Here is a 25,391-nt window from a genome sequence, read left to right as displayed (position 1 = left end):
CATTTAAATATGTAAACTTAAGTGCAGTCACATTCGTAAATGAATGGCTTCTGGTTTTTGAAATGTAAATAAACCAATCTATTGTGATAAAACAACAAAATTGCAATAACTGCATTAACCATCGAAGTGAAGTCTAACTGTAACTGTAGTCTTGAAACAAATCTGAATAAGGAAAAACATTGCAATAAAATAATGCAAACTGGTTAAACTTGAGCGTAGCTGAGAGTTGTCATGACAGAACATCGCTTCAATATCTGGCGCCATCTAGCGTCGTGAATGGGTATAACGTCTAGACCGCGAATACAAGACGAACCCCACTTTTTCAGTCTTATTTCAATGCAGAGAAACACTTTTATATTCGGGCCAATATGGTCATTAAAATTAACTCTCTTTACCCAATTTTAATCAGTATAAACTTCAACTTGAACAAACAAGATAATATCTACTCAAAAATATTACGTGTGTGTGCTCAAGGCTGCGTATGCGCCAACACGTCTTCTTTGAAACTGAAAGGAGGACCGTTTCAATTGGCGAGACACTCCAACTTGGATGGCATTTTACAGTAACAGGTAAGTTTGAACTTACGGTTTCTTTTAAAATTGACAATGCGAAATCATTAACAAGCCTGGTATGCGTCGTGTTAAATTAAGAAGCCCCTTAAGTAAAAATATTTTATATCTTATTCCTGGCTTTTGGACAGTCATTCCTGATAGCTAGCTAAAAGCTAGTTGTTTTTCAGAGCATAGCAACATAAGTTGCTGGTAATAATGTAGCTTAATTTGAACCATTAACCTTATATTTTCTAATTAACTTTCCAGCCACGCCGTACAGTATTGTCAAATGTTTTGCCCTTCAGTATAATTGAATGACGCTGGTCTGCTACTGAGGCGTGTAAATGGCAGTAATGGCGGCAACCACTAGAGGCTACAACAACTCGGATTACCCAATATGTATTAAAGAACAACTCTTCAGCAAGCTATCCAATACCTGACAATTATCCTGATTATTTGGTTCAAGTGTGTTTAAGGAAGGAGACATGGAAAACGGACTGAATAGGTGCCCTCGTGGACTGGAGTTGCACAATAATTTCATGAAACTATTTTTCACATAGTTTAACATGCGACAACATAGTGCTCCTGTAGGGTTCAAACATCTATGGCACAGCATTCTGCCTTATTTGTATCTCAAACTAAAAGATGTTTGATACACTGGTGCTGTTCACTGTTCAGTTAAAACTGTTCTTAATCATTCACTCCCAGCCATTTTCAGCGGGGCAACGCCCTTCGCTCCCGGCCGTTTTACTGGATTTTGACTTATTTTTCAAGGCCCACAGAAAATTCTGTTCTATTGCTATATAAACATGGAACCTACCAAAAGAAAGATTAGACTCTCTTCTTCCAGCAGAAAAAAGTAAGTTCATATCTTTTTCCATTCTTTAGAAATCAGCATTAGAAAATAGCTTGGTTTGAGCAGTTTTCCAATTTCTGATGACAAAACTGAGAAATTGAGCTTTTTGTGAAAGCATACATTTCAAACGTAACTTTGACTTTAACACAGCTATTTTTTGCTTTAGTTACATCCCAAACATCTGAATAATGTTTTCCTTTTACAAAATAACAGAAACAACAAGACGAATAGAGCTTTTGATAGCAAAGTAACAATTTAATTACACATACTGTAACTAACTAAAAAAGATGACGCTATTGTGGCCGCGACAACGACATGGTTTCATCTGATTTAGAACTCAGCCCATTTAAAGGGAGTTAAACTTCCCTCATCGTTCCCTGTCTCAAAAAGATGAATTTTTTTGAGTCTCTGCGGGCTCTGCTCGCGAGCAGCACAGACTGAACGACATCTAATGGTCCCGATCGTTCTGCTCGCTCGTCCAGCGCCTGGCATCTGGGGCGTCCTACCGGTTGTTCTGATCGGTCGTCCGCCGCCTGGCATCCATTCTGTCGTCTTCTGCCGGCGCCCGGCTTTGCGGCTTTCCCTTTCGTTGCCGTTGAATCGGGTTGCGGGTCTTACCAAATGCGCTACTGCCTTCCAGTTGCCAGTTTCATTGCTTTAAAATGGATTTTCAGCTTTGTGCTTTGGAGATAAATTGAATCACAACCCAGAGATGTCTCTTTTGAAAAAAAAAATACGTAAAAGATGTATAAATACGTCTTTGGGACACTGAAACAATTAAAAATAGAACGTATTTATACCTTTTTGGGAGCAAATTAGTTAAACTCATGTTGTTGGAATATTACTTATTTTTGACTGATGCCCATGTGTTCTTCACTCATCAGTTAATACTGTACTTGAACTCCTACAATGTAGGAAAAGTTTGCATGTAATATATGTTGGGCAGACAATTTGTTAAATGTTGAATTTAATGAGCAAATTGTCAACAAAAAAAGTTGACAATTAAATGCTTCTTGTGTGTTACGTTTTGTGTTGGTTTTTTCCTAGTGTGACTTGTCTCTGTGATTATCCATTGATGTCACCTGTCTTGCCTGCACATAGTGAGTCCTCCTGCATTACCCAGCTGTTCCTCGTTGTCTCGTTACCCCTTGTCTGCATGTGTGTTTGTATATAAGCACCCAGTTTCTTTTCAGTCTTTGTTGCGTCATCGTCAATGTAGATGTCTATGTCTATGCGAACGTCAATTTCAAGTCCTGTCAACGCCCTCGTGTACCAGTCCCTCTGTTTAAGGAAGTTTTGGTTTGAACCTTGCCTTTTTTGATCCCCAGTACTTTTGGTTGTACTTTGTGTTTTGTTAATTATTATTAAAATGTTTTTGAGAGCACCACCACCTCCTTGGCTGCCTGTTTCCTTGCAATTGGGTCCACACAACCACCTGCCCGCGTTTTCCCTGACACTTGTGTACAATGACTTCAGGGTAAAACAAACCTAATCTACAATAGTAATAATTAAGTTTGTATTAATTAAAAAAAAAAAAAAAAACATTCAGTTAAATATACAATACAATACACTACAACCATGAGTAAATAATACTCAATTTTACTTAGGTATTAAGTGATATAATCTGTTTTAAAAGGTTATGTACCCAAATTATTTGAGTATATTATTGTTGATGCATTTAGGTAATAGTTACTAAGTAAAGTGGCTAAACTTTACACTATCAAATTGAGTATAAATTGTTACCTCAATTGAGTAAATTCACATTGGAGGACACTTCTCTCTAAGCAGTTTCCTATTCCGGTTTTGCAGGTTAGCAAGTTCACACAGTTTAATTTTATGCTAACACTGATGCCGGTCGGACTTTCAGTAGCAAAATTAGTGGTGTGATCCCCACCTCCACAACATTGTCGTAAATGGTCTGAACATAATGAAAATAAATCACTTAATAATGGTAGGGTCTATTCTATTCTGACACATATGGGAAGACAATCTAACTGATCTCATTATGTAAAATCAAGTAATGTTGCTTAAAAGTTGGTTGGGACAATTTGAGCATCCTGAAAAGTTGGTCGTGTTATGTCCTTACTGTCCCTATGCAAACCTACGCCCTTGCCTCCCTCACATTGTTTGGTGCAAAATTAACCACAATACTTTACATTATTGCGCTGCTAAAAAAAAGTTTCATGCTTAAAGGTGGGACATTTCCCGATGGCCTGCACCGTTGAGGGGAGGGGAAAAAATGCTGTTGCTGATGTCTCATTCAAATTAGGTTTACATCACAACACGAATCAGCCGCTTATATTGGTTGCTTCGCCTCTTCCAAAGGGGCCTCTAGTAAACAAAAGATTGCAAGTAGCACTAAACCAAAAGTACATCAGAATAAAAGTACAATCAGAAGGCACAAATTCGAAACAACCTTCCAAAATAAAATTCAGTTGTTCTCAATGAAGAGTATGATTCGATTATTTATTATTATTTAATTATTTAATTGTTATTTAGATACAGCACCACCTCCAGATTGACTAATAACCACCCTAACACCGCAGAAAATGTAAGGACAGATCACTTTCTGTATCACATCATTAGTTATCATTTGCAAGGAATTATGAGAATATGATCAATTGGGCCCCATCATGCCATTACTTTCCACTCGACTGCTATGAGAAATATTTTTAGCCATTTTGATCCGCAGCAAAATGATAGCACTGAAATCCTTAAATTCTCTAAAAGAACCGCAGTGCTCTAATGACACTAAATTGCAGGGCATTTGGCTGTAATCTTCTTTTGGATCAAGCAGACTTGCTAAAAGAGCAAACAGGAGCTTTTGAGTTTGAAGTAAAGCTCCTCTTTGTAACTACAATTTCATCATGCCGAGTGTCTACCAATACTCCAAAGAGCAGAGTAGAAGATGGTGGCTATCCTGCTTGTATGTAAACAACATACTGTACGCTACTGCTGCTTCAGTAAAGGTGAGATTACAGTTTGAGGTCTTCCAACAACTTGACAAAATTATAGCCACTTGCACTGCAAAGCAATTTGTGTCAGCCATCTGGCAAGTAGTTCGTGAAGATTTTTTAAATTATTTTTTTTGTCCAAAGACTTAATGGTTAGATTCATTAGTTATGGAATTAAAAGTGCTACTTCTCTATTTTTCTCAGACAGATCACAATGACATTTGGTATATATATTCTAGGGATGTATATGCATTGATCCCCGCAGCGCTGTTTCTACTTTTTTGTCTCAGTGATGATTAATTACATTACACTGCCGTAATTTTCGGACTATAAGGCACCACCAAGCAAATTTGGGAAACGAAAACGGCATTTGTTCATAGATAAGCAGCAACGGACTACAAGCTCTCTCCTCACTGTATTATGGAATATTTACACAAAAACAAATATTAACCATTAACACTGTAGCGGCATCATAAAACTGTCATAAGACCATATGAACCACCATGAAGCTTTGAACCAATTGGCTGAAAAGCTTCATTGTTTCAAAAAGCTTCATTTGGCCATCACTGCTCCATTGGGGGAGACAGCCAACCTCTGCTGCCACCTGCTGTTAACACTGTTGTTGTCCAACATGCTTCCTAGCCAGAGGTTGCGCTAGACATTTTCGTTGTCTGTCATTTTGACTGACAGGGTCATAAAAATCCGGTCATAATCTATTTTTACCCGTCACTTAAATTTTTAAAATGATAATGATGACATATTCAATAGTATTTAGTTTTCATTCATTTTTAATTAATATTGTAACGCTTGCTTGGTGGCGAAAAATTAGACACGGAAGTCGTAGTATTTTTCTCCCTCTTTTTACTCTGCTTACTATCCACTCGCTCTCGCTATATGATTGGCCGAAGAGTCGAAATGCTCTCCCGTGATTGGCCGAAGAGTCGAAATGCTCTCCCGTGAAATGCCTGTTTAAAAATGTTCCCGTTGTTACTTCTTGCGTTCGCTTAAAAGTGCTCATTTAAAAAAGAAAATCGATGGATGATACTACACACAGAGCGTATTATTAACAAATGCTAAAGTTGTATATTCATAAAGCGAGAATAAGGAACGTCAATGACAAGCGCAGGCCCCCGCGAGTGGATAGTGAGGGGAATAGGATAGTGCGCCTACGCCCCCAAAGAAAAAGAGGCAACTATATTCAATTCAATTCAATTCAATTCAATTTGTATAGCCCTCAATCACAACAGAGGTCTCAAAGGGCTTTACAGAGGCAATATGATACACAATTAGAAATGAAGCAACAAAGATGAATAGATACAGTTCAAGTCCTGGGTATCCCCTATCCTTAAGACCCTCCATGCCGGCAAGGAAAAACTCCAAAAACTCCAGAGTCAATTGGGAGAAAAATGAGAAACCTTGGGGAGTACCACAGTCAGGAGAGATCCACTCCCAGGACGGATAGACAGGAACCCCAGAACGGCTAATGGGAATTAGCAAGCGAAATTGTAGTCCGTAAAAATACAGTGGAGTAAAGGAGCAAGAAGAGGTCCCTCTGGTCAGATGAGACGGGGGTAGCAGCGAGGACGTCAATCCAGCCAGGGGTCCGGACAGTCAGGAGGCTGCAGCTGAAAAATAGCCCCTCCCCAGAGGGGAGGGGGGAAAGGGGACACCGGGTGACTAGTGATGAAGAGACTAGACAACTAGATATTAACATTGGAAAATAGAAATAAAGTAAGACAAGTGGTAGGTAGAGTAAGAAAAGGAGATAGAACTCAGCGGCTGTACTGCCCCCAGCATTATAGCTTCTAGTGCAGCTTAAACTAAACTGTGAGTCTCCTCCGACTTCAACTAGCCTAACCATAAGCTTTGTCGAATAGGAACGTTTTTAATCTAATCATAAATGTGCAGACTGTCTCGGCTTCTTTAATACTAGCTGGAAGCTGATTCCATAAAACAGGGGCTTGGTGGCTAAAGGCTCTAGCTCCGACAGTACTTTTATAAACCCTGGGAACTACCAGTAGACCTGCATTCTGAGATCGGAGTGTTCTGTTGGGGCGGTATGGAACGAGAGCATCGGTGAGATAAGATGGCCCCAACCCATTAATGGTCTTAAATGTAAGAAGGAGTATTTTAAATTTAATTCTAAACTCGACTGGAAGCCAGTGAAGTGCCTGGAGCACAGGGGTGATGTGCTCTCTTCTATTGGTTCCTGTTAAAAGTCTTGCTGCTGCGTTTTGGACTAGCTGAAGACCTTTTAGAGAGTTTTTAGGACAAGCTGCAAGTAGGGAGTTACAGTAATCCAATCTCGATGTAACGAACGCGTGAATTAATTTTTCTGCATCGCTTTTAGATAAAATATTTCTAATTTTGGCAATGTTGCGCAGGTGAAAGAAAGCCGTTCTACAGGTTTGTTTAATGTGTGCTTTAAACGATAAGTCAGGGTCAAATAAAACTCCTAGGTTTTTAACTGTGGCGCTGGAGGCTACACTTACATTGTCCAGAGTGACTATCTGGGCAGATAAAGAGTCTCTAGCACTTTTCGGGCCTATTATAAGGACTTCTGTCTTTTCAGGGTTAAGTAAAAGATAGTTAGTGCTCATCCAGGTATTTATATCTCGGACGCAGGCGCTTAGTTTTTCTACTTGCCTGACCTGCTCAGGTTTAATTGATAAATACAGTTGTGTGTCGTCAGCGTAACAGTGAAAGTTAATGCTATGTTTTCTGATGATATTACCTAGAGGAAGCATATACAGCGTAAACAAGATGGGCCCGAGGACAGATCCTTGCGGCACACCATAACTAACTCTAGAGTACGATGATGATTGCTGGTTTACATTGACAAACTGGTACCTATTAGATAAATGATTTAAACCAGCATAGGGCTGCTCCTCTAATGCCTATGTCACATTCTAATCTCTGCAATAAGATATTATGGTCGATTGTGTCAAAGGCTGCGCTCAGGTCCAGCAGAACCAGGATTGAGACTAATCCAACGTCAGCGGCAAGTAACAAGTCATTAGTTACTTTAACTAATGCGGTTTCAGTGCTATGATGAGCTCGAAAGCCAGACTGGAACTGTTCAAATAAACTATTGTCCTGAAGGTGCTGACAAACCTGTTTAATTACCACTCTTTCAAGGACTTTGGAGAGAAATGGTAAGTTAGAAATAGGTCTATAATTGGCCAAAATATCAGGATCAAGAGTAGGTTTTTTCAAGAGCGGTTTAATAACTGCATATTTAAAGGACTGCGGCACGTAGCCAGTAACTAATGAGGTATTTATTATATTTAAGATAGTGTCAATAGTTAGAGGCAGGGTCTCTTTAAAAAGTTTGGTTGGGATTGGGTCGAGGAGGCACGTTGATGGTTTGGAGGACATTATGATTGAAATTACATCAATTTGGTGTACAGTGGTAAAGTTATTTAATATTTTAGAGGGTTTTATAGGAGATTCCGAATTCTTTGTCTGCACTTTATCAGACCTAATAACTGGAAGTGATTCATTTATTTTATTTCTAATAGTTGCGATTTTATTGTTAAAAAATTTTAGGAAGTTATCACAGCTAAGGGTGGTTGGGATATAAGGTTCTATTGAGGTGTGACTGTTTGTCAGCCTTGCTACAGTGCTGAACAGAAACCTAGGATTATTTTTGTTTTCCTCTATTAAGGATGAGTAATATCTGGTTTTAGCCGTACGCAAGGCCTGCTTATATGTCACTAAGCTGTGTTTCCAGGCAGAGAGGGTGTGCTCTGTGTTGGAACGGCGCCAAAGTCTTTCTAATTTACGTGTCGATTGTTTAAGAGAGCGTGTTTCAGCATTATACCAGGGAGAGGCTCGTCTCGGCTTGACAAACTTTAATTTGGAGGGAGCGACGACATCGAGGGTGGTACGAAACGTAAACAGAACACGATAAACAAACTCGTCATTAACAGCAGGGCCGGGCATCATTCCTTCATAATTAGATGACATGGAGGCAAATATAGGCTGAATTATCTGTTTATACTCTGAAACAGAGTGATCACCTAATGTCCTTTTCATCTGAGTTCTAGCCACTAGTGGCGGATTATCTTGAAGCACAAACTGAAAGGTAATTAGAAAATGATCAGACAGTACAGGGTTGTGGGGATGGACACTAAGATCACTAATCTCCGTACCGTATGTTAAAATCAAGTCCAGGGTGTGCTTGTGACTATGAGTTGGTTTATTTACATTTTGAATGAAGCCAGTCCCATCTAGTAGGTCATTAAAGGCCTTACCAAGGGAGTCACCTTCATCGTCAACATGTATATTAAAATCCCCTACAATTATAATTCTATCCCAGCTTAGCAAAGTACTAGATAAAAAGTCAGAGAAATCTAACAAAAACTGTGAGTAGGGACCAGGGGGACGGTAAACCACTATGAAAAGAATTGGTTTTTGGTTCTTCCAGTTAGCGTCTATAATTGATAGTGCTAGACTTTCAAAGGAGTTATAAATGTAATTAGCTTTACTTTTTGGGCTCATACCTAAACAAGAGTGTGATATTACTGCCACCCCCCCTCCACGGCCCGTGCTTCTAGCTGTGTGAAAATTCACGTGACTTGGGGGTGTGGATTCATTAAGTCTAACAAAGTCATCCTGCTGAAGCCAAGTTTCAGTCAGGGCCAAAATATGAATATTATAATCCCCAATTAAGTCATTAACTAACAGAGATTTGGGCGAGATTGACCTGATGTTTAATAAGCCGCATCTTATATATTTATTACGAGCTATTTTATTTTCACTGCTATCAGGGACTATGTGTATTAAATTCTTTGGTCTCGTTCCTATAGTACTCTGTTTTCCCCTGTTCACTATACGAGGCACGGACACAGTCTCTATCTTCTGTCCTGAATTTTGGATTTGTGACAGCTCGGAAAGAGGCGAGTGGTCACTACTGACAGAGTTGTGTTTTACACTACAACACTGCGCCCGGGCCCCCACTCTGAAGTGTCACTTTGGGAGACTTAGTTTGGCGGCCAAATTTCGAGTTAAGAGAGCAGCACCGTCCCAAGTCGGATGAATGCCGTCTCGGCGCATGAGCCCGGGCTTGCCCCAAAACGCGTGCCAGTTATCAACAAAGACTATATCGTTTTCTGGGCACCATCTAGACAACCAGCGGTTAAATGATGAGAATCTAGAGTACATCTCATCATTGACCAAATTAGGCAGAGGACCAGAGAAAACTACGGTGTCCGCCATCGATTTAGCAAGTTCACACACCGAGGCTACGTTTAATTTAAGCACCTCAGACTGTCTCCGCCGGGCGTCGTTACCGCCTGCGTGAATCACGATACGGCGGAACCTCTTCCTACTCTGCTTTAAGAGCCTGAGGTTTCCTTCGATGTCACCGACTCTGGCCCCTGGGTAACACCTGACAGACACCGCCGGGTGCTTCACGTCTCTAACTATGGAGCTTCCAATTACGAGAGTGTCTGGTTCAGCCGGTGTGTCGCTGAGGGGGGCAAACCTATTGCTGACGTGAAGCTGCTGGTGCACTAAGGTTGTGCGTTTACCACTGCGCTTCCCACGTAAAGTCACAAATCCGTCCTTAATTTCCCCCGGCTGCACGGGGCTCGCTGGGGGGCTAACTGCGCTAGCAATCCTACTACTGCAAGCACGACCTGCGGGCCCTGCCACTACCTGGCTATAGCTCGGACTAGCTTTCGTCTCTAGAGTGCAGAGCCGTGCTTCTAGCTCAAAAACCCTGGTCTCCAACCCTGAGACTAAGCTACACTTCCTACAGCTACTACTGTCCTCGACGAAGGAGCCAGGGTGCTCGCTATACATACAGCACACTGAGCAGAAAAGACGGGAGGAAGAAGGCAGAGGGCTAGCCATAGCTCGGATAAGCTAGGCTAGCAAGATAGAGCTAGAGAGGAGAGTAGAGTAGTTTTAATCCACGACCTGTTAAATCGTGGGATAAAACAAATTAAGGAGCACTAGGAGATTAGCGACTAGTAGCAGCGCTGACAAACAAACGATACACTCACCGGATGTGACGTCATCAAGATTCAAGATTATATAGACCCCAATCACCAACGTCACACAATGATCTTAATTGTGGTTGTCAGCCCCAAATCTTCTAAATATATATTAAATGCATCTTACCTGGCACACCGGGTGCACCAATAAGAACCTCGCGTTGATGTGTCAATCACGGTGCCGCCGCCAGACCCCGGTGACGCTACAATATTCTGACAGAATAGCCAACGACGTCATGCATTAAGAGAGACAATAGCTAATTAATATGCTCACTTGCCACCCTGTGGTCTGGGGTGTGAATTGCAACCTGTCAAAATGACGGACGGACTTCAGTTTTTTCCGTCACCGTTTTAAAAAACCGGTCAACGACGGAAGATATTCGGTTAACGCGACCCCTGTTCCTAGCATGCATTGTAGTGCTACAGGTGTAAACAACAATCAAAATTCATGTTGTGTGATAATATTTTCTTCAGTTACAGTTTAAGTTGTGCATTAATTGCTATTTATGGTATTTGGTAACACTTTATTTGACAGTGGCGTCATAAGACTGCCATTAGACCGGGGCCGGATGAATGGGGGGCCGGGGTGGGCACGGTCCACCCAGACGTGAGTCGTGCCCACCCAATCAAAATGTCGGGAATTTCTATTGTAGCGTCGCACTGGATATAGAAAACGCACGGAGAGTTGGTCTCTCCTACTTTTTTACTGCAAGATTAACGGTGACTGTTGGCCGCAACCATGCTGAACAAGCAATCACCAAAACAAGCTGTTTTTCCAACCTCGTTTGTTATCCGCGCGCTTCCTCTCTCCTCCAGACACAGTCTCGCAGTCGGACATCCGAGCATTAATGACGTCACCAGCCACAACAAAGCGTCGCCATATTGAAATGGGGGCAAAACAAGAGTCACAAGCAGTTGCTCTGTCGTGCATTGTAGTACAAACGCGTTGAACTTTTGTCTTATTTGCGGTCTTTTTTTCCGTCCGAATGACTAAAAGTTGCCGTGTTGCGGGTTGTAAAACAAGGGAGAGTTCGGAGCCGCATTTGAAGTTCTTCATTCTTCCTCATGAGAAGAAAAGACAAGCAAATGGCTGAAAGCAATCAATCGAGGAACAGTAAAAGAAGACGATTCCGTGGACCATTCTCGCCAGTGGGAACCTAAATCCAGGCACATTTACGTTTTCAGCCGACATTTTTTTACTGGTGAGTAAACTTTAATCGATTTTTTTGTTGCCCCAATTAGCTGCTAGGATTCAATAGACTAGGCAGTGGTTATTATTACCGTAACCGACAACTCGCAAAGCATTATTTTTCTTTTGCCGTGAACTGCTCTGATTGGTCAATCGGTATATTATTGGCCTGGTGGGAATTGATTATTCTGCCGTGACGTGTTCATGGCTAAATAACACTTGGAGGCGATTTACTGGTTACGGCAGAAATAATCACTCTGTATATACTACCAGTTTTCTTAGTTCCACACAGTACATATTCCACGTAATTGATAAAGGTCAACTTACTGGGTGACTTTATGAGGTAGTTCTAGATGTTTCCGAACTCCACTGCAAGCAATTCCTCTGGGTTGTTTATCCAGCTATCAGCTGCGACTCTGTATGGGCAGATTTCCAGGCCAATACACGCTAATTTTAAGTTGTATCGCCTCCTCGCGTCTGTCGGCAGTGACTCGTGATAATAATAAGTCATTTTTAAGATGTTTTTATGAAAAAAAGACGCAAAACACAGCTGAAATATATGAATTTCAGACAACGTTTGTCCACGGATGTTTACCTGTGTGTACCCCCATCTCAAAATGGCGAAATGTTGCTATGCGAGATGAAGTCATCGTGACATCACGTCGACTGCGAGAATAAGTAGATAGATGAAGGGGGGAAAAAAAAAAAACATGAAATAAACCTACCAAGAAATTAATGCAGCCTCAACGGGACACAAGCCAGTGTCCTACTTACGCCGGTCCCAAACCCGGAGAAATGAAGTGGGTAAAAAAAAGCCTGCATTGGGGGTGCCCCCTCAAGATTTCTTAGTGCCCACTCTGGTCGGTAAAACTAGATCTGAGCCTGCATTAGACAATCATCATTATGAAATGACACTGATATGAGCATTAATGAATGCTTATAACATGTAATTTAGTGTTATCTGGAAAATTATCTTACTTTTGAATGGATGTAAAAGATTTGAGCTGGACATAAATGGAGTTAGTGAATTTATTTGCCAGATGACACCTAATGACCTCTGTCTTAAGCATTCAGTAATGCCCATGATAGTGTCATGTCTTATTTATGATGATCTTTTTTAAACCGCTGTAAAATAAAATGTTACCTATTAACCCAAATAAATCAACAAATAAGCTGCACTGGACTATATAAGCCTCAGGATTCAAAATGAGGGAAACAAAGTAGCGGCTTATAGTCCAAAAAATTACTGTAATTAATTGCGGACCTATGGTTGCTTTTAGATTTCAAGTTAGCTAGTAGAAGGAGCCAGTCGGTCGTAGTTCATTTTGAACTTGTTAATACAGGCTGAAGGTATGTCAAGGTGCTTATCATGTTGTTGTTTTTGTTGGCGTGTGCACTATCATTTTGATCTAATCAACCATTACTCGTGGATGGATCACGATGAAGTTTAGTAGGTATACTTTCTCCTAGTTTTGGCAATCCATGCCGCATAGATCACCCAATTTTTCAGAGACGGATCATCATGTCAAAATGGATATGTCTTTGGAAAGCCAGCACTCTACTCTTTTTGATTACACCAAAACCTCGATTTTGGCAAATTCATTTGCCTCGCCAGGGTCACATATGTAAACAAATTTCTTTGGACTCTAATTTGTTTTTTGTGATAGCTTGGAATAAAAAAAAAAAAAAAAAGCCCAAGCTTGCTCTAAATTGTGCTCCATAAAGCCACAACCTACCTCGCCCAGTAACTGCAGTCTGATAATATGAGGGGACCCTACAGCGATGTAAGTGGTTTGCCCAGCTGAATGTCAACTCTGCTCTGCAGGATGAGTAAGCAGAAGTGTTGGTCAGGATGTGCATTGCAATTGTCAGTGTCACGCACGGTTGTAACGCATTCTCTTTCGCTTAGCATTTTATAAATTGTTATTTTCTGGAGATATTGTTTTAATTCCTGACGTCTGCCTAATTTGACCTAATTTACATCTGGATCTTCCCTTACGAGCAGAGGCAAAGAATTACACTTCATCCTTTTATCTCCTGCCCTCACAATCCTGTGCTGTGCAATCCCTTCGATTCCACATGCAGGGCAGATGGTACTGGACTTGCTTATCAGCTGCTGCTATTTGCAGCAATGCCTGAGGCTAAAAGATCAGCAGCTTGTGTGTATGCTGACTGCTGCCCAACGGGCAAAACACTGCTCACGTCATGTCTAGATATCTGGGCTGCAGGATGGTAACTGGATGGCAGACTGCACAGAACAGATGACTGAGTGGCTCGCTAAAACCAACATGTTTGCTCTACTGACATCAGACTAGTGGAGGTTAGTAAGTTGGTTTGTGATACTGCAGATAAAATGTTGAACTACTTGATGATGGCTCTCTATGTTGTCCAATCTGCAGGTATAACTATTAACAATTTAAATATAAAAATGCTCAACTGAGTATGGATTCTCTTGCCAGATCAGCAAACAGTTTGGGGCCAGACTGGTCGAAAGTGGCAGAAACCACATTAATGTATGGCCCAGATATGGCGCACTTGTTACCCAATCTGGGCCATAACCAAGCCAGATTTGTTTCAAAACAGTTTTCACTATTAAATTTGGGGTCCATTTTGTTTAATGTATCATACTGTAATGTGTTTATATTGCAAATGTGTCTATTAAAAGCAATGAGGACAAAACTTCTTTTTCATGCCATTTATTAATGCTAACATATTAATGCACAATAACATTGCAACATTGTTTTTTCACAAAATATTTTAACTGGAACAAACTCCGCATTAAAGATGATCCATTTTTAGACTGTAAACAACATATTGTGTTTGTTAAGTCACTGTGGTAACGTGGGACCTAAGCTCTTAGATGGAAGGCAACAAGAGTGTATTGACGATTAGAGGGAGTGGCAGATAGTGTCCGAAGAATCTGGTGGGCAGTTTGGTGATAGAACAGGTGAACAGGCAGGCAGGCAGGCATTACGGCAGGCAAATAGTACAGGATCTAGGGGGGAAAAAATAAAAATTAGCTCAGTATTTAAGATTACAAGATTCTTTGATAGCTGAAAGCTGGAGTCACAAACTCATGTAGTTGAGTTGTTGATCTGGCGATGATTTCAGGCCAAGGACTGGTTTAAGTAAGCTGCTGACATTGATCATTGGCACCTGGTCCCAGGCTCACCCATCTGTCCAATCCTGCAATCAAGGCAGTGACACACAGACACAAACACAAGGAGATGGAGCGGTGCTCAGGGGTCAGGGGCCCCAACAGTATTCCAAATCTGAAACATTTCCAGCAATACAGAGTAAATGCTTTTTCCCTCCGTATGTTGCTCTGCTGCAAATTTTGAATTACTTAATTTGGAGACATGAAGGATCAAGCAGTGACTTCAAAACGAGATTATGACTTTGACTAAAGCACTTACCATAAAAATTTGCCGTCAGCCAAAATGCTGTGTCCTGACTAAAGTTGCACCGATACCGATACCAGTATCGGCAGGGGGCGCTGATCCGGCCCGAATTGGTGGTATCGGCATCGACGAGTACCAACATTTAGGGCGCCGATACCATCTACTGGCATCATTTGAAAGCAAATACACTGTGCTCCTCATGTGAGCTAACTTCCCAAATCATTACCTCTGTATGTCTTTGTCTCGAAATTACCACACGAAATTTACACCTTCATCTTCAATATTGCGGATGTACACTACAACGCATATCCGTGATGTTATACTGCGCATTTAACATAGTATTCACAAATGATTAGCATGCATAAGCTAATGCTTGCTGTTGTTGCGTCGATAGAATCAGAAAGGTTAAGACTGTGGAAGACTCAGCAAACTCATGGTTTCATGATGAAAAATGAATGGCAAATTAAGAGCGCCGTATTTCAAACTCGTCCTGTTTATGAAAGTCGATTGTAATATGCTGGTGTTGTGCAGTAATGAGCAGAAGTGACTTCTGTGGCCAGAAAACACTCAGGCGGCGCAGCGTGCACACTAGATATCATCAAATAGCAATCTAGATGTCCTATGTTAGATCCCATGCCATTAGCTGTGTGAGCCCAGAGCGACGCGTAGACTACATTGATTAAATAGAAACCGTCATGACTGAATGGAGGTTAAGCAGGCCAAATCAACCCATACCAGTGACTATAGATAATGCTGCAAATACTCTTAATTCAGTATATGTTACAGATGGACTCGGACCACAAATAGGATGTTTAAATATAGCTGCTAAGAGAGCTGCAGCAATCAACAGTGTGACCCACTTTACAAACAGTAAAAATTGTTCTCAGCACTTACATACAAAATTTTTCTTCAGATCAGTAAGAAGTAAGCACATAAATATTATGCACTAAAATGCTTGTTTATATGATGGCACTGTTATTTTTGCTTGTTAGCAAAAAAAAATATATAATAATAATAATGATAACAGTTGAATTTTCTGTTTCAGAGCATTAAATGTATTGAATTGTATCGAAAATCGTACCGAACCGTGACTTAACTGTAACGTTGCATCCGTTATACGCACACACACATATACATATATTTATGTTTTTTTTTTTTTTTTTGCAAACAGAGTGGTATCGGAATGGTATCGGTATCGGCCGATACTGCACAGCCAGGTATCTGTATCGGTATCGGGCCCAAAAAATGGTATCGGTGCAACACTAGTCCTGACTCCTGCGTGTCTTCCTGTTTAGTATCGCAACGTGGATACCCACCGTCAGGGTTGGCGCTGTTGTGACATCACACGTCGACCATTAAATTTCCGATTTTGAGTGCATCCGGTCTGCACGGTTCCCCCTCCCCCCGGTACAGTACGTAACCTATCATTTCGACTGTCAGCGGGCATGATTGTCATGTGAATCTGGCGAGCTGAGGCTGGAACTGGCACAAAGCCTTGAGGTTTAGTGTTGAAATTGTTGAAAAAGTGTTGAAATTTCCCCCAAATTGTTGAAATGTTTATCAAAGCATAAAAGGGATGAAGGGTTTCTATATTCTCAATAGAACACAAGTTAATTCATTTTTGATGGTAAATTTCCATTGTTTTATGGCGGTAAACACTCAGGTGACATGAAGTTCTGCTTTGAGACCACCAATTTGGCCAACTTTCAAAATTGTCCCGATATGCACGTGTGATACATGATTGGAAAGCTTAAAATCTCATGTACATGTACATGTACGTGTACATATATATTTACCCTTTTAAATGTTGTTGTTTTTTTTTCCAATTTTTCTTTGTTTGGATCGATTGTTTATCGTCTAACATATCGGAGAAAATGCGACAGTAACAAAAAAAAAAAAATACAATTAAGCGATAGTTGTGAGGTAGATATCCGTGACTTTTTTAACGACGCCATTTTTTTTTTCATTGTGACGTCATTTGTTTAAAAGTTTAAAATGTGCGAGTGAATAATTTTTTAAGTCTTTTTTTCTTTTTTAAACGAAACATTAGACATCAATTAATGATTCTCAGCTAAAAATGACAGACATTTTGAATAATAAATATAATTAATTACCTTCGTTTTATGGCTGGGTTGAAACAAAAGCAGTTGCGCGACGTCTGTAAACGGGAGTTTCCAGGGTAAAACGGACAGATTAAAAATAGTTCGGGGGCTTAATGCGCCATGAATCTGCTATGGCATATCAAACACAGCAGTTCTTTTGGCTTAAAATACAGCAGTTTATTTTAAAGAGGGGTCAAAGAGCAGAAACTGCTTTTTCGGTCTTGTCTGTGTTTTCCGCGTTATGTTGAGTGTGCAGGCGCATGGAGTAACTTCATGAAAAAAATCATATTTTTGCAAATAAGAAACTGAACATTATTTTCATGACCTAAGATGAATAAAACACATCAGAAAAAAAATCTTGACCAAGGATTCAATAATTCATGCATCAGAAGGTTAAAGAGAACAGACTGTTGGTTGTTTTAATGAACACATAAATTACATGCCTGTCAAGTTGTACGGTTTCGGCGTAATTTGTACAAGTAAGCACTGATTTTTAAATGTGTACGCCGTTTAAGATCTGTACGTTTTTCGTGCATTACATTTTTTTTTCTCCATTCGGATTTTGTCACCGTTTCGGCAACAAGACAATGTGCGTTACTATGCGTTACATGTTACTACGTTGGTTGAATGACGCAGGAAAAGTCAGAGACACATAGAGAGAAGAGTGTTTGTTGTGACGCTGTAGCAAACGCGATGCTAGGCTAGGTGGCTCCAATATTTCCTGACTGTAGCCGACAGCCTACAATCTACACTTAGATATCACATGCATATAGAACTATATGCGAAATAACAGACTCGGCAACGTTAGTAAACAGCCACCATTTTAAAGCAGTAGACTTCTCAGAAAGGCTCTGTTGTAGTGAACCTTCCTTGCGAACTTAAGTAACTTTTTATCTAAAATACTCCTAAATTGGCAAAATCTTGACTTGAATCTATTTTTAAATGATGAAACAGTTTTAAAATTTTGACATGTCGAAAGTAGACAGAAGCGAACTAATGCAACAACGGGAGCAATTTTAACAACTTTAAATGACTTCCAAACATAGCATAGCATAGTTTTTTTTTTTTTTTTTTTTAATGAAAAAAAAAACAAAAAAAACATGAAAGGTAGCACCAATTACTTTGCCAAGTAACTAATTACTCTCACATTCAGGTAACTGAGTTACTAACTCAATTACTTTTTGGGAGAAGTAATTTGTAACTAATTCATTACTTTTTAAAAGTAAGATTACCAACACTGGTCATAAAGATGAAGTCTGCAGAATGAAAAGTGACGAAAGCGAAATTTTATTCTGCCAATTTGTTGCCGAACACAATTTGCCTGCAACTATTGCTGATCACCTCTCAGAATTAGCAAAAGAAATGCTCCCTGACTCAAAGATTGCATCGGTAAGTTAATTTTATCAATTGACCTTTTTAATTTATAATTGGACACACTAACGAACTACCTTCAAGTCAAACTTTATTGCGAGCTGAAGTGCCATGGAGTGCAGCCATCAAGACATGACAGAAATTGCCAAAAGTGCTACAGACAATTAGAACAAAAGCAGGCACGTGAAGAGGGGAGGGTGGAGGGTGCTTGAGCACCTGCCCCTTTGCCTCTATATGCCCAAAGTGCCCCTTTTGACTGGGCTTTTTTTTGTGCGTATCTCTGTGGTGACTGTGCAGGCACGCCACCGAGTACTTTACTAAAACACCGAAAACACCTTTAAAAAGCCTCTGTGACCTGGGTGTGTAGTGAGGAGTCTAAGGACATCTGGTTACCGTCTGGTGTTACCCTATTGAACCATCTTTTAGCAAATACTGTACTGAAAATTCTTACACCAGGTTCATTGTGGGGAATTTAAAAAAATAATAATAATATGTAATTTTCTCTTATATAGTTTTCTATTTTAATAACGAAATACCCCCCCCCCCCCCCCCAAGGCTATTTCGACCTCAATATTTGTCCATTCTCTTCATATCGTTATCTAGAAAGGTACACATCTTTAAGTTCTCTACTAATGAAATAATAGTTTTTTTTTTTTTAAATGCTGATTGTGGCTCAGTGAAAATCTAATTTGGTTTGTTCTCAGATGAACAACAAGTTGAGTAAGGAAGTTTTGATATAGAGGTTGAAGGAGGCAAAGACTGACTGAGTCACAGCCAGAAAGTGTTGATGACAGTGTTGATTTCTCTTTACTGTTAGTCTGTCACAGCCAATTATACTGCAAAGCTGGTTAAAACTGGAAGTTATGTTGTTGTAAGGTGCATTACATTTTTGTTCATGTGCCCCTTTTGATGCTTGAGCACCTGCCCCCCCATCGGTCTCTGCACGGCTATGAACACAAGTCACTGTTATATTTTAGTAATCATGATGTAGCTGAAGATATTGATTGTTCTTTGATTGCGCCAGGTTATGTTATAATATTACCAACAAATTCATGTTTTCTTAAAAAATGAGTTTTATTTTTGTTTCATATTGCACGCTATATACAACGTTGTAAGATTAGTCACCAATTTGTAAGGGCATGCGTCACTATTTGTAAGATTGCCAACGGCCTCGGGTTGAAAGGAATGCATAAAGACACAAAAACAAAACCGGCACACAATTAGAATATTAGAACGCTTGTTCAGGAATTTACCCAAGTGCGCTCTATAGTCTCCCACGAAGCGCATAGAAAGAGTGGAGCGCACGTGCTCGCTCTGTTCATAACCACGCCCCACCGTCTACGTCACCGTGTCAGAATGTCCGCGGTGCTCCGCAACGAGAGGACAGCGCCGCACTGCTCACTCAACAAACGTGCTCTGGGCGAGGCGGCGGTCCCCGCTTGGCCCGTCACCGCGATGGGAATTAGCACAGCGTTCTTTGCGAGACAAGCCCTTAACCCTTACTACCTGAAACCGCTCCATCTGTGGACCCAGACTATAAAACATTGCAGTTGAGCTGCTTCTCTTCCCCCACAGTGCATGAGAAGGAGGATGAAGAGCACAAACACCCAGAGATGAGAAGTGTTTGTCTTGTCAACTTGGACAAGGGCGTTTGATTGATCCTCATCTGAGTTCTGTACATCTACACAATGTCCGCCATGTGTATTTCTGCAGTGGTGAGTGTATTTATTTGACTCATTCTCTCGGTTTTTGTTTTACATCCTATGGATTCCTTCAACAAATTCTCAATTTAAAGGGCCAGTGCCTATTTTTATTTCTTCCATCCTTTTCAGTGTATTCCAGACTGAACTTCAGGGTAATGTTCCTATATTTTCACAATGTACAATTATGACCCTTCCATCCCCCCAAAATGGGAGTTAAAAAAAAAAATCAGTATTTAGTTATTCCACTGTGGGCAAAGCAGCACAAAACAGTGGCATGCTTTGTTTCAGTTTATTCAATTTATTCACACATCATTCAAAGTATACAATACATGTCATATACTAACAGTTCATATAATTATATGCACAAAAGGACACAATTTAAAGCTTTTAGTAGGGGTCCAGTTTTCCACAAATTTTATATTTTGGCCAGATATCTTTATCCTTATGAATGTGGACAGCATACACATGCACATACAAAAACCCATACACACACGTACAATTAAATATGGAGAATTTCAACATTTTGGTTACATTGGATTTGATATGAAATACAGTACCCTAGTGATGTTATTCAATGAATCAGCATATTAAACATACTGGTACATTGCTAGGAGTTGAGTCTTAGAGTTGTTTCTTAATTTATGTATGTCACATTTTGTTCAGCAAACTAGTCCAAAAGTCAATAAGTGAGTCATTATCACCCGATGCTTGTCACAAAAAACATATGGACTGATGATGTAGTTTCTGCAAAACCGAAAGGTTTTGAGACAAAATTTAATATTTTATACATATTATACGGCGCAACTCTATTTGACCCTGATTGACTTTGTCCTAATCTTTTTAATTTTGGCAAAGTTGTGTATGTTGTCTTCAAGTGCGTATGTTTGATCTCAACATTGGACGGGACATTACAGATTATTGAACGGGGGTCAGGTCTCCATTTTTCACAAATATGAATCTAATTAGTTGATAGGCTAAATGATCAATGCAAAAATAAATCTGTATTGACTGATACTAACTTTCATGTGTATTGGTTCAGGTGATACAACGTTCGATTCAAACCTTTGTTTTCAAAAACAACTAAAGGCACATTTTTCAAGTCCCTTTATTAAAAAACGGGTAGCTATCCACGAATGTGTTGGGGACACTGGCGCACCCCCAGACTCAAACTAAAGTATTGCAATATAAAAGTGATTTGGGGGGAAAAAATAGAATAAACTGACCGCTGTAGTTTTGCAGGTTAGAAAGCTCACTCACTTTATTGTCACGCTAACTCTGATGTAGGTCGAACTTTCAGTAACAAAATTAGTGGTGTATACCCCACCTCCACAACATTGATGTCTTTCTACATTACTCGAAATGGCTGTTGCTGGCCGAAAAAAAACTTCTATTATCGTACCTCTTCGAAGGGGGCGAAGGACGCGGCATGTTATCGACATGAATCTGTCAGGGCTGTGTGAATGTGCCTATGCTTCTGTGTGTGTGTGTGTGTGGGGGGGGGGGGGGTAATAGTAATCAGCCAATCAAACGTGCATTGGGGGGGGGCACATTCAGCAAGTGAAAAGGGATAAATGTCTGAACATAATAAAATATTTCACTAAATAATGGTACCGTCTATTCCAGGGGTGGGCAAACTATTATACAAAGGGCCGCAGTGGGTGCGGGTTTTTGTTGCAACCCATTAAGACGACACATTTTCACCAATCAGCTGTTTTAGAAGTGCAATCAGTTGATTGCAGTCAGGTGCTTCTCATTTCTGCTGAAACCTCAGTGGTTGTACCATCTGTGCTGGGTCAGTTGGAACAAAGACCAGGACCCACTGCGGCCCTCGAGGACCGGTTTGCCCACCCCTGGTCTATTCTATCCTACAACATAATTGAGGACAATCAAAATTACCTACATAAGGTTGCTTAAAAAGTTGGTGGAGATAATTTGAGCATCCTGAAAAGTTGGAAGTGTTATGTCGCTACTGTCCATATGCAAACCTACGCTGTAGCTCAAAGATGTATCAACATTCCCACAAAGCCCAATGATTTACTGTAAAAGAAACCACATGTTTTTGTTGTTTATACATTTCCTTTTTGATGCCGAGGGCAGAGCTCTGATCAAGAAAGGCCTGTCAAGCAACAAAACAAAACAAAACAAAAAATCACATTTAAAATATTTTGATGTAATAGATTGGGAGTAGTAGGTGTAGCACTTGAAGTACAGGTATATAATCAAAATGTCCATATCATTAAAAAGACAATACATTCAGAAAGTGAACGTTACATGAAACAGAATAATAACACACAGGTAAAAATATTACAAGATTTTGTTTCTTTCAATTTTGATTAGAAGTGCAACACTTAATCGATTAATCGACAACTATTTTGAGAACCGATTAATCGGTTAGGACCTTCTTCACCTTAAACTTGTCTAAATTCTTGAAATTCTAACATATATATATACTATATATATCATCTCATTTGTAAATATGATCAGATTTCTTCATTATATTACTTTGTTAAGTCAAAGTAGGTCATGAACAAAAAATCTTTTACTTTGGAAAACAACATAGAACCATGTGAAAAACAAATTATAACATATCATATCACATCATCAGTCATGGACGAAATTATTGGCACCCCTGGAATTTTTCCAGGAAATACAGTATATATAATATTTTCAGTATGAATGCGTTTATATCTTGGATGTGCATTGGAAAAACACAAAAAAGCTGAATAGGAAAACCAAAATGTACACAATTTTACACAGAATGCAAAAAATGGGCATGATTGACTGGACTTGTATAGGGCTGTTTTTCCTCATTTATTTAGTGTTTAATTGCTCTGTCAAACACTAAATAACTGCAGGGAAAGTCACGCTAACACAACAAATTTGACCCCCAATAAAGAATGAAAACAAGAAGTATACCCGCCATCAGCGGAGTTTAAGGGGGCTCCCCGGTGGCCTAAAAGTGTCATTGCATGTAACTGACTTTGCTACGTATGATTTTAAAATTTAGTTTTCCCGTAATATATTGTCTATAAAAGTTGTAAAGCAACAAAACAAACAACAAAAATGAATGAAATGAACAAAAAATATATTTTTATAATGGGTTAAAATTATTTTTCAAACACATCATGTGACCAGCGCCTTAGACGGTCATTTGCTTTGCTAAGTCAAAACCACCCGAGAACCAAAGAGGCAAGATGGATATGTCATTTTTTCAAACCTAAGCTTTTAAAAGCAACAACAATAACTGAGCAAGAACCAAGGATTGAAAATGTGGACAATGAAACGCGACAGACCACTGTCAAAATGCTGAGCGGTGTTTCAATTTGCTCCACTAAATACGCTAATTGTACAACAGAGCCACCACCGGTGTCTTGCCAATGTAGTTACCCCTGTCAAAAATTTTATTCCCTGGCCGCAGGAGCGCACACACACATATTAGTTATAAGTAATGTCGACTTAAATAATCACTTGAAGCCAGAAAAGAACCACAGTTATGTATTTTGGACGTCGATGTTTATTAAACTGGAGAAACTCCATACACGACTTGAATTACAGTAATAACAGTTATAGGTCATCCTACGAGTAAAACAGGGAAACATTGCCTTTTTTACGTTCAGTATGTGTGTTATGTTATACTTCAGATAAAAAGTTGTTGTTTTTATGGATGGGCCATGTTTTAAAACCTCGTAGATAACTACATCACCAAAACACAGAAATCAAGCAAATCAGAGCAGCGGCTCCGCCTAGGGGATGCAATTTTTGACGGGGGTAACTACATTGGCACGACACAAGCGGGCGTACCATATTCAATGGATCTTGGCGAAAAGTATAGCTGTCCTAAGCAGGTTGATTTAGAATTCCTCACAATAATGATGGGGGAAAGAAAATGCTAATTTTCAACTTATTATTGTAAATATTCTTGTAAGTTAATTCTATTGTTGACACTGCATTTTGGGGTCATCAACATGTTGTGCCCTCCCCCCCCCCCCCCCTAAAAGTCAGACTCCGCCTATGATACCCGATCATACCAGTTTTTTAAATTCCATCATCATCAGTCTTACTGTTTGCGCCTACAGAAAGACCGGCTAAGTTTTAAAACATACATCTTAGGGCATGGTTACTGACATATGCTGTGAGATAATAAGTTGCTTTGTTTGGAAACATTACTAAAAGCTCAAGCAGAAGATGCCTTGTGGACTTGTGTGTCACAGACAGAACCCAACCCTGAACACTAACATTAGCAGTGACATGAATAACATGACTGGCTGGTCCACAAATATGACAAACAACTAAACAAGGTCAGGGCTTGCTATGTGTTACAGGCAATTCATCATGAGAAACATGAACATTGTTGCTTTAACGTGTGAAGAATTTTATAGCCAGTATAGCTTGTAAGTCGCCTGTTAGCTTTTAATTATTTCATGAAACTGATCACTTCCCTAATGCACAATAAAGAGGATCTGTTCAAACCAAAATGAATGAGAATTTATCAGCTGCGATGTGACACATCCACGGAAATAGTCATCTTTTGACAATGATGAATTCACAGTGAGTGAATCCAGACAGTCGCCTTTCTTTCTCAGCTCAAATGTGCTGTGACCACGGTTCGTAGATGGCAAAGGGCGACACACAACAACAGGTGCTTCTCAGTGTGAACAAGTGCATTGGGGACGGGTTCATCAGTAAGTAAACTCACATAGTGAGGGGAGTAGAGGGGGCACGTGCATGTCTGTATCCTGAACATGTGTGTTTGTTAAGCCCTGCTTTAATTAGACGGTGATTGTCACGAAATGTTATTTGGCCACCCGCACCCAAACATATGTATGCACACACCTCATTATGTAAACAGAAAACAGATTGTTTTCACTCAAGGCCCACCCAACAGAACGACTTTAAAAGTTTGATGCTACAAATGTTGTACATAAGAGTTAAAGAGTATTGGGCCCGATATAGAACTAATCTCTGCTGTATCATTAAGAGTACATGTCATGCCTTAACTGTTGGAAGACATAATTCATTGGCAATTTGTGGCATGTAGCTATTCAGTTAGTGTGTTCAAACGCTTATTTTAGAATGATGTTTTGCCTCAAATGACCTAAAGCAGTGGTGTCGAATAGGGTTGGCCGATATTATCGAGTAGCCGATAATATTGACCGATAAAAGCATTTTAGAATGAGATCGGATAATATCGACATCGGTTTTTCATTAGCGGTTTTAAGCCAGTATGCATGTTGGCTCCCAAGTGAATGTAGAATCCTTCTG

At 39.9% G+C, this 25,391-nt stretch overlaps 1 protein-coding gene across 1 annotated transcript in view; it reads left to right on the top strand.

Annotated features, from left to right (window-relative positions):
- The first annotated feature begins 19,815 nt into the window (after nt 1-19,815).
- The window catches only part of tnfrsf21 (tumor necrosis factor receptor superfamily, member 21), an 84,587-nt gene continuing 79,011 nt past the window's right edge, over nt 19,816-25,391 (top strand). Inside the window, exon 1 of the mRNA XM_057822496.1 lies at nt 19,816-20,141. Coding sequence (XP_057678479.1) covers nt 20,115-20,141 — 27 coding nt within the window. The 5' untranslated portion in view covers nt 19,816-20,114. The remainder of the gene's footprint in view (nt 20,142-25,391) is intronic.

This window comes from Corythoichthys intestinalis, chromosome 19 (genome assembly GCF_030265065.1).
Source record: "Corythoichthys intestinalis isolate RoL2023-P3 chromosome 19, ASM3026506v1, whole genome shotgun sequence".
NCBI classification, from domain to species: domain Eukaryota; kingdom Metazoa; phylum Chordata; class Actinopteri; order Syngnathiformes; family Syngnathidae; genus Corythoichthys; species Corythoichthys intestinalis.
Note: the sequence above shows the minus strand (reverse complement) of the source record. Positions and strands in the feature narration are given on the sequence as shown.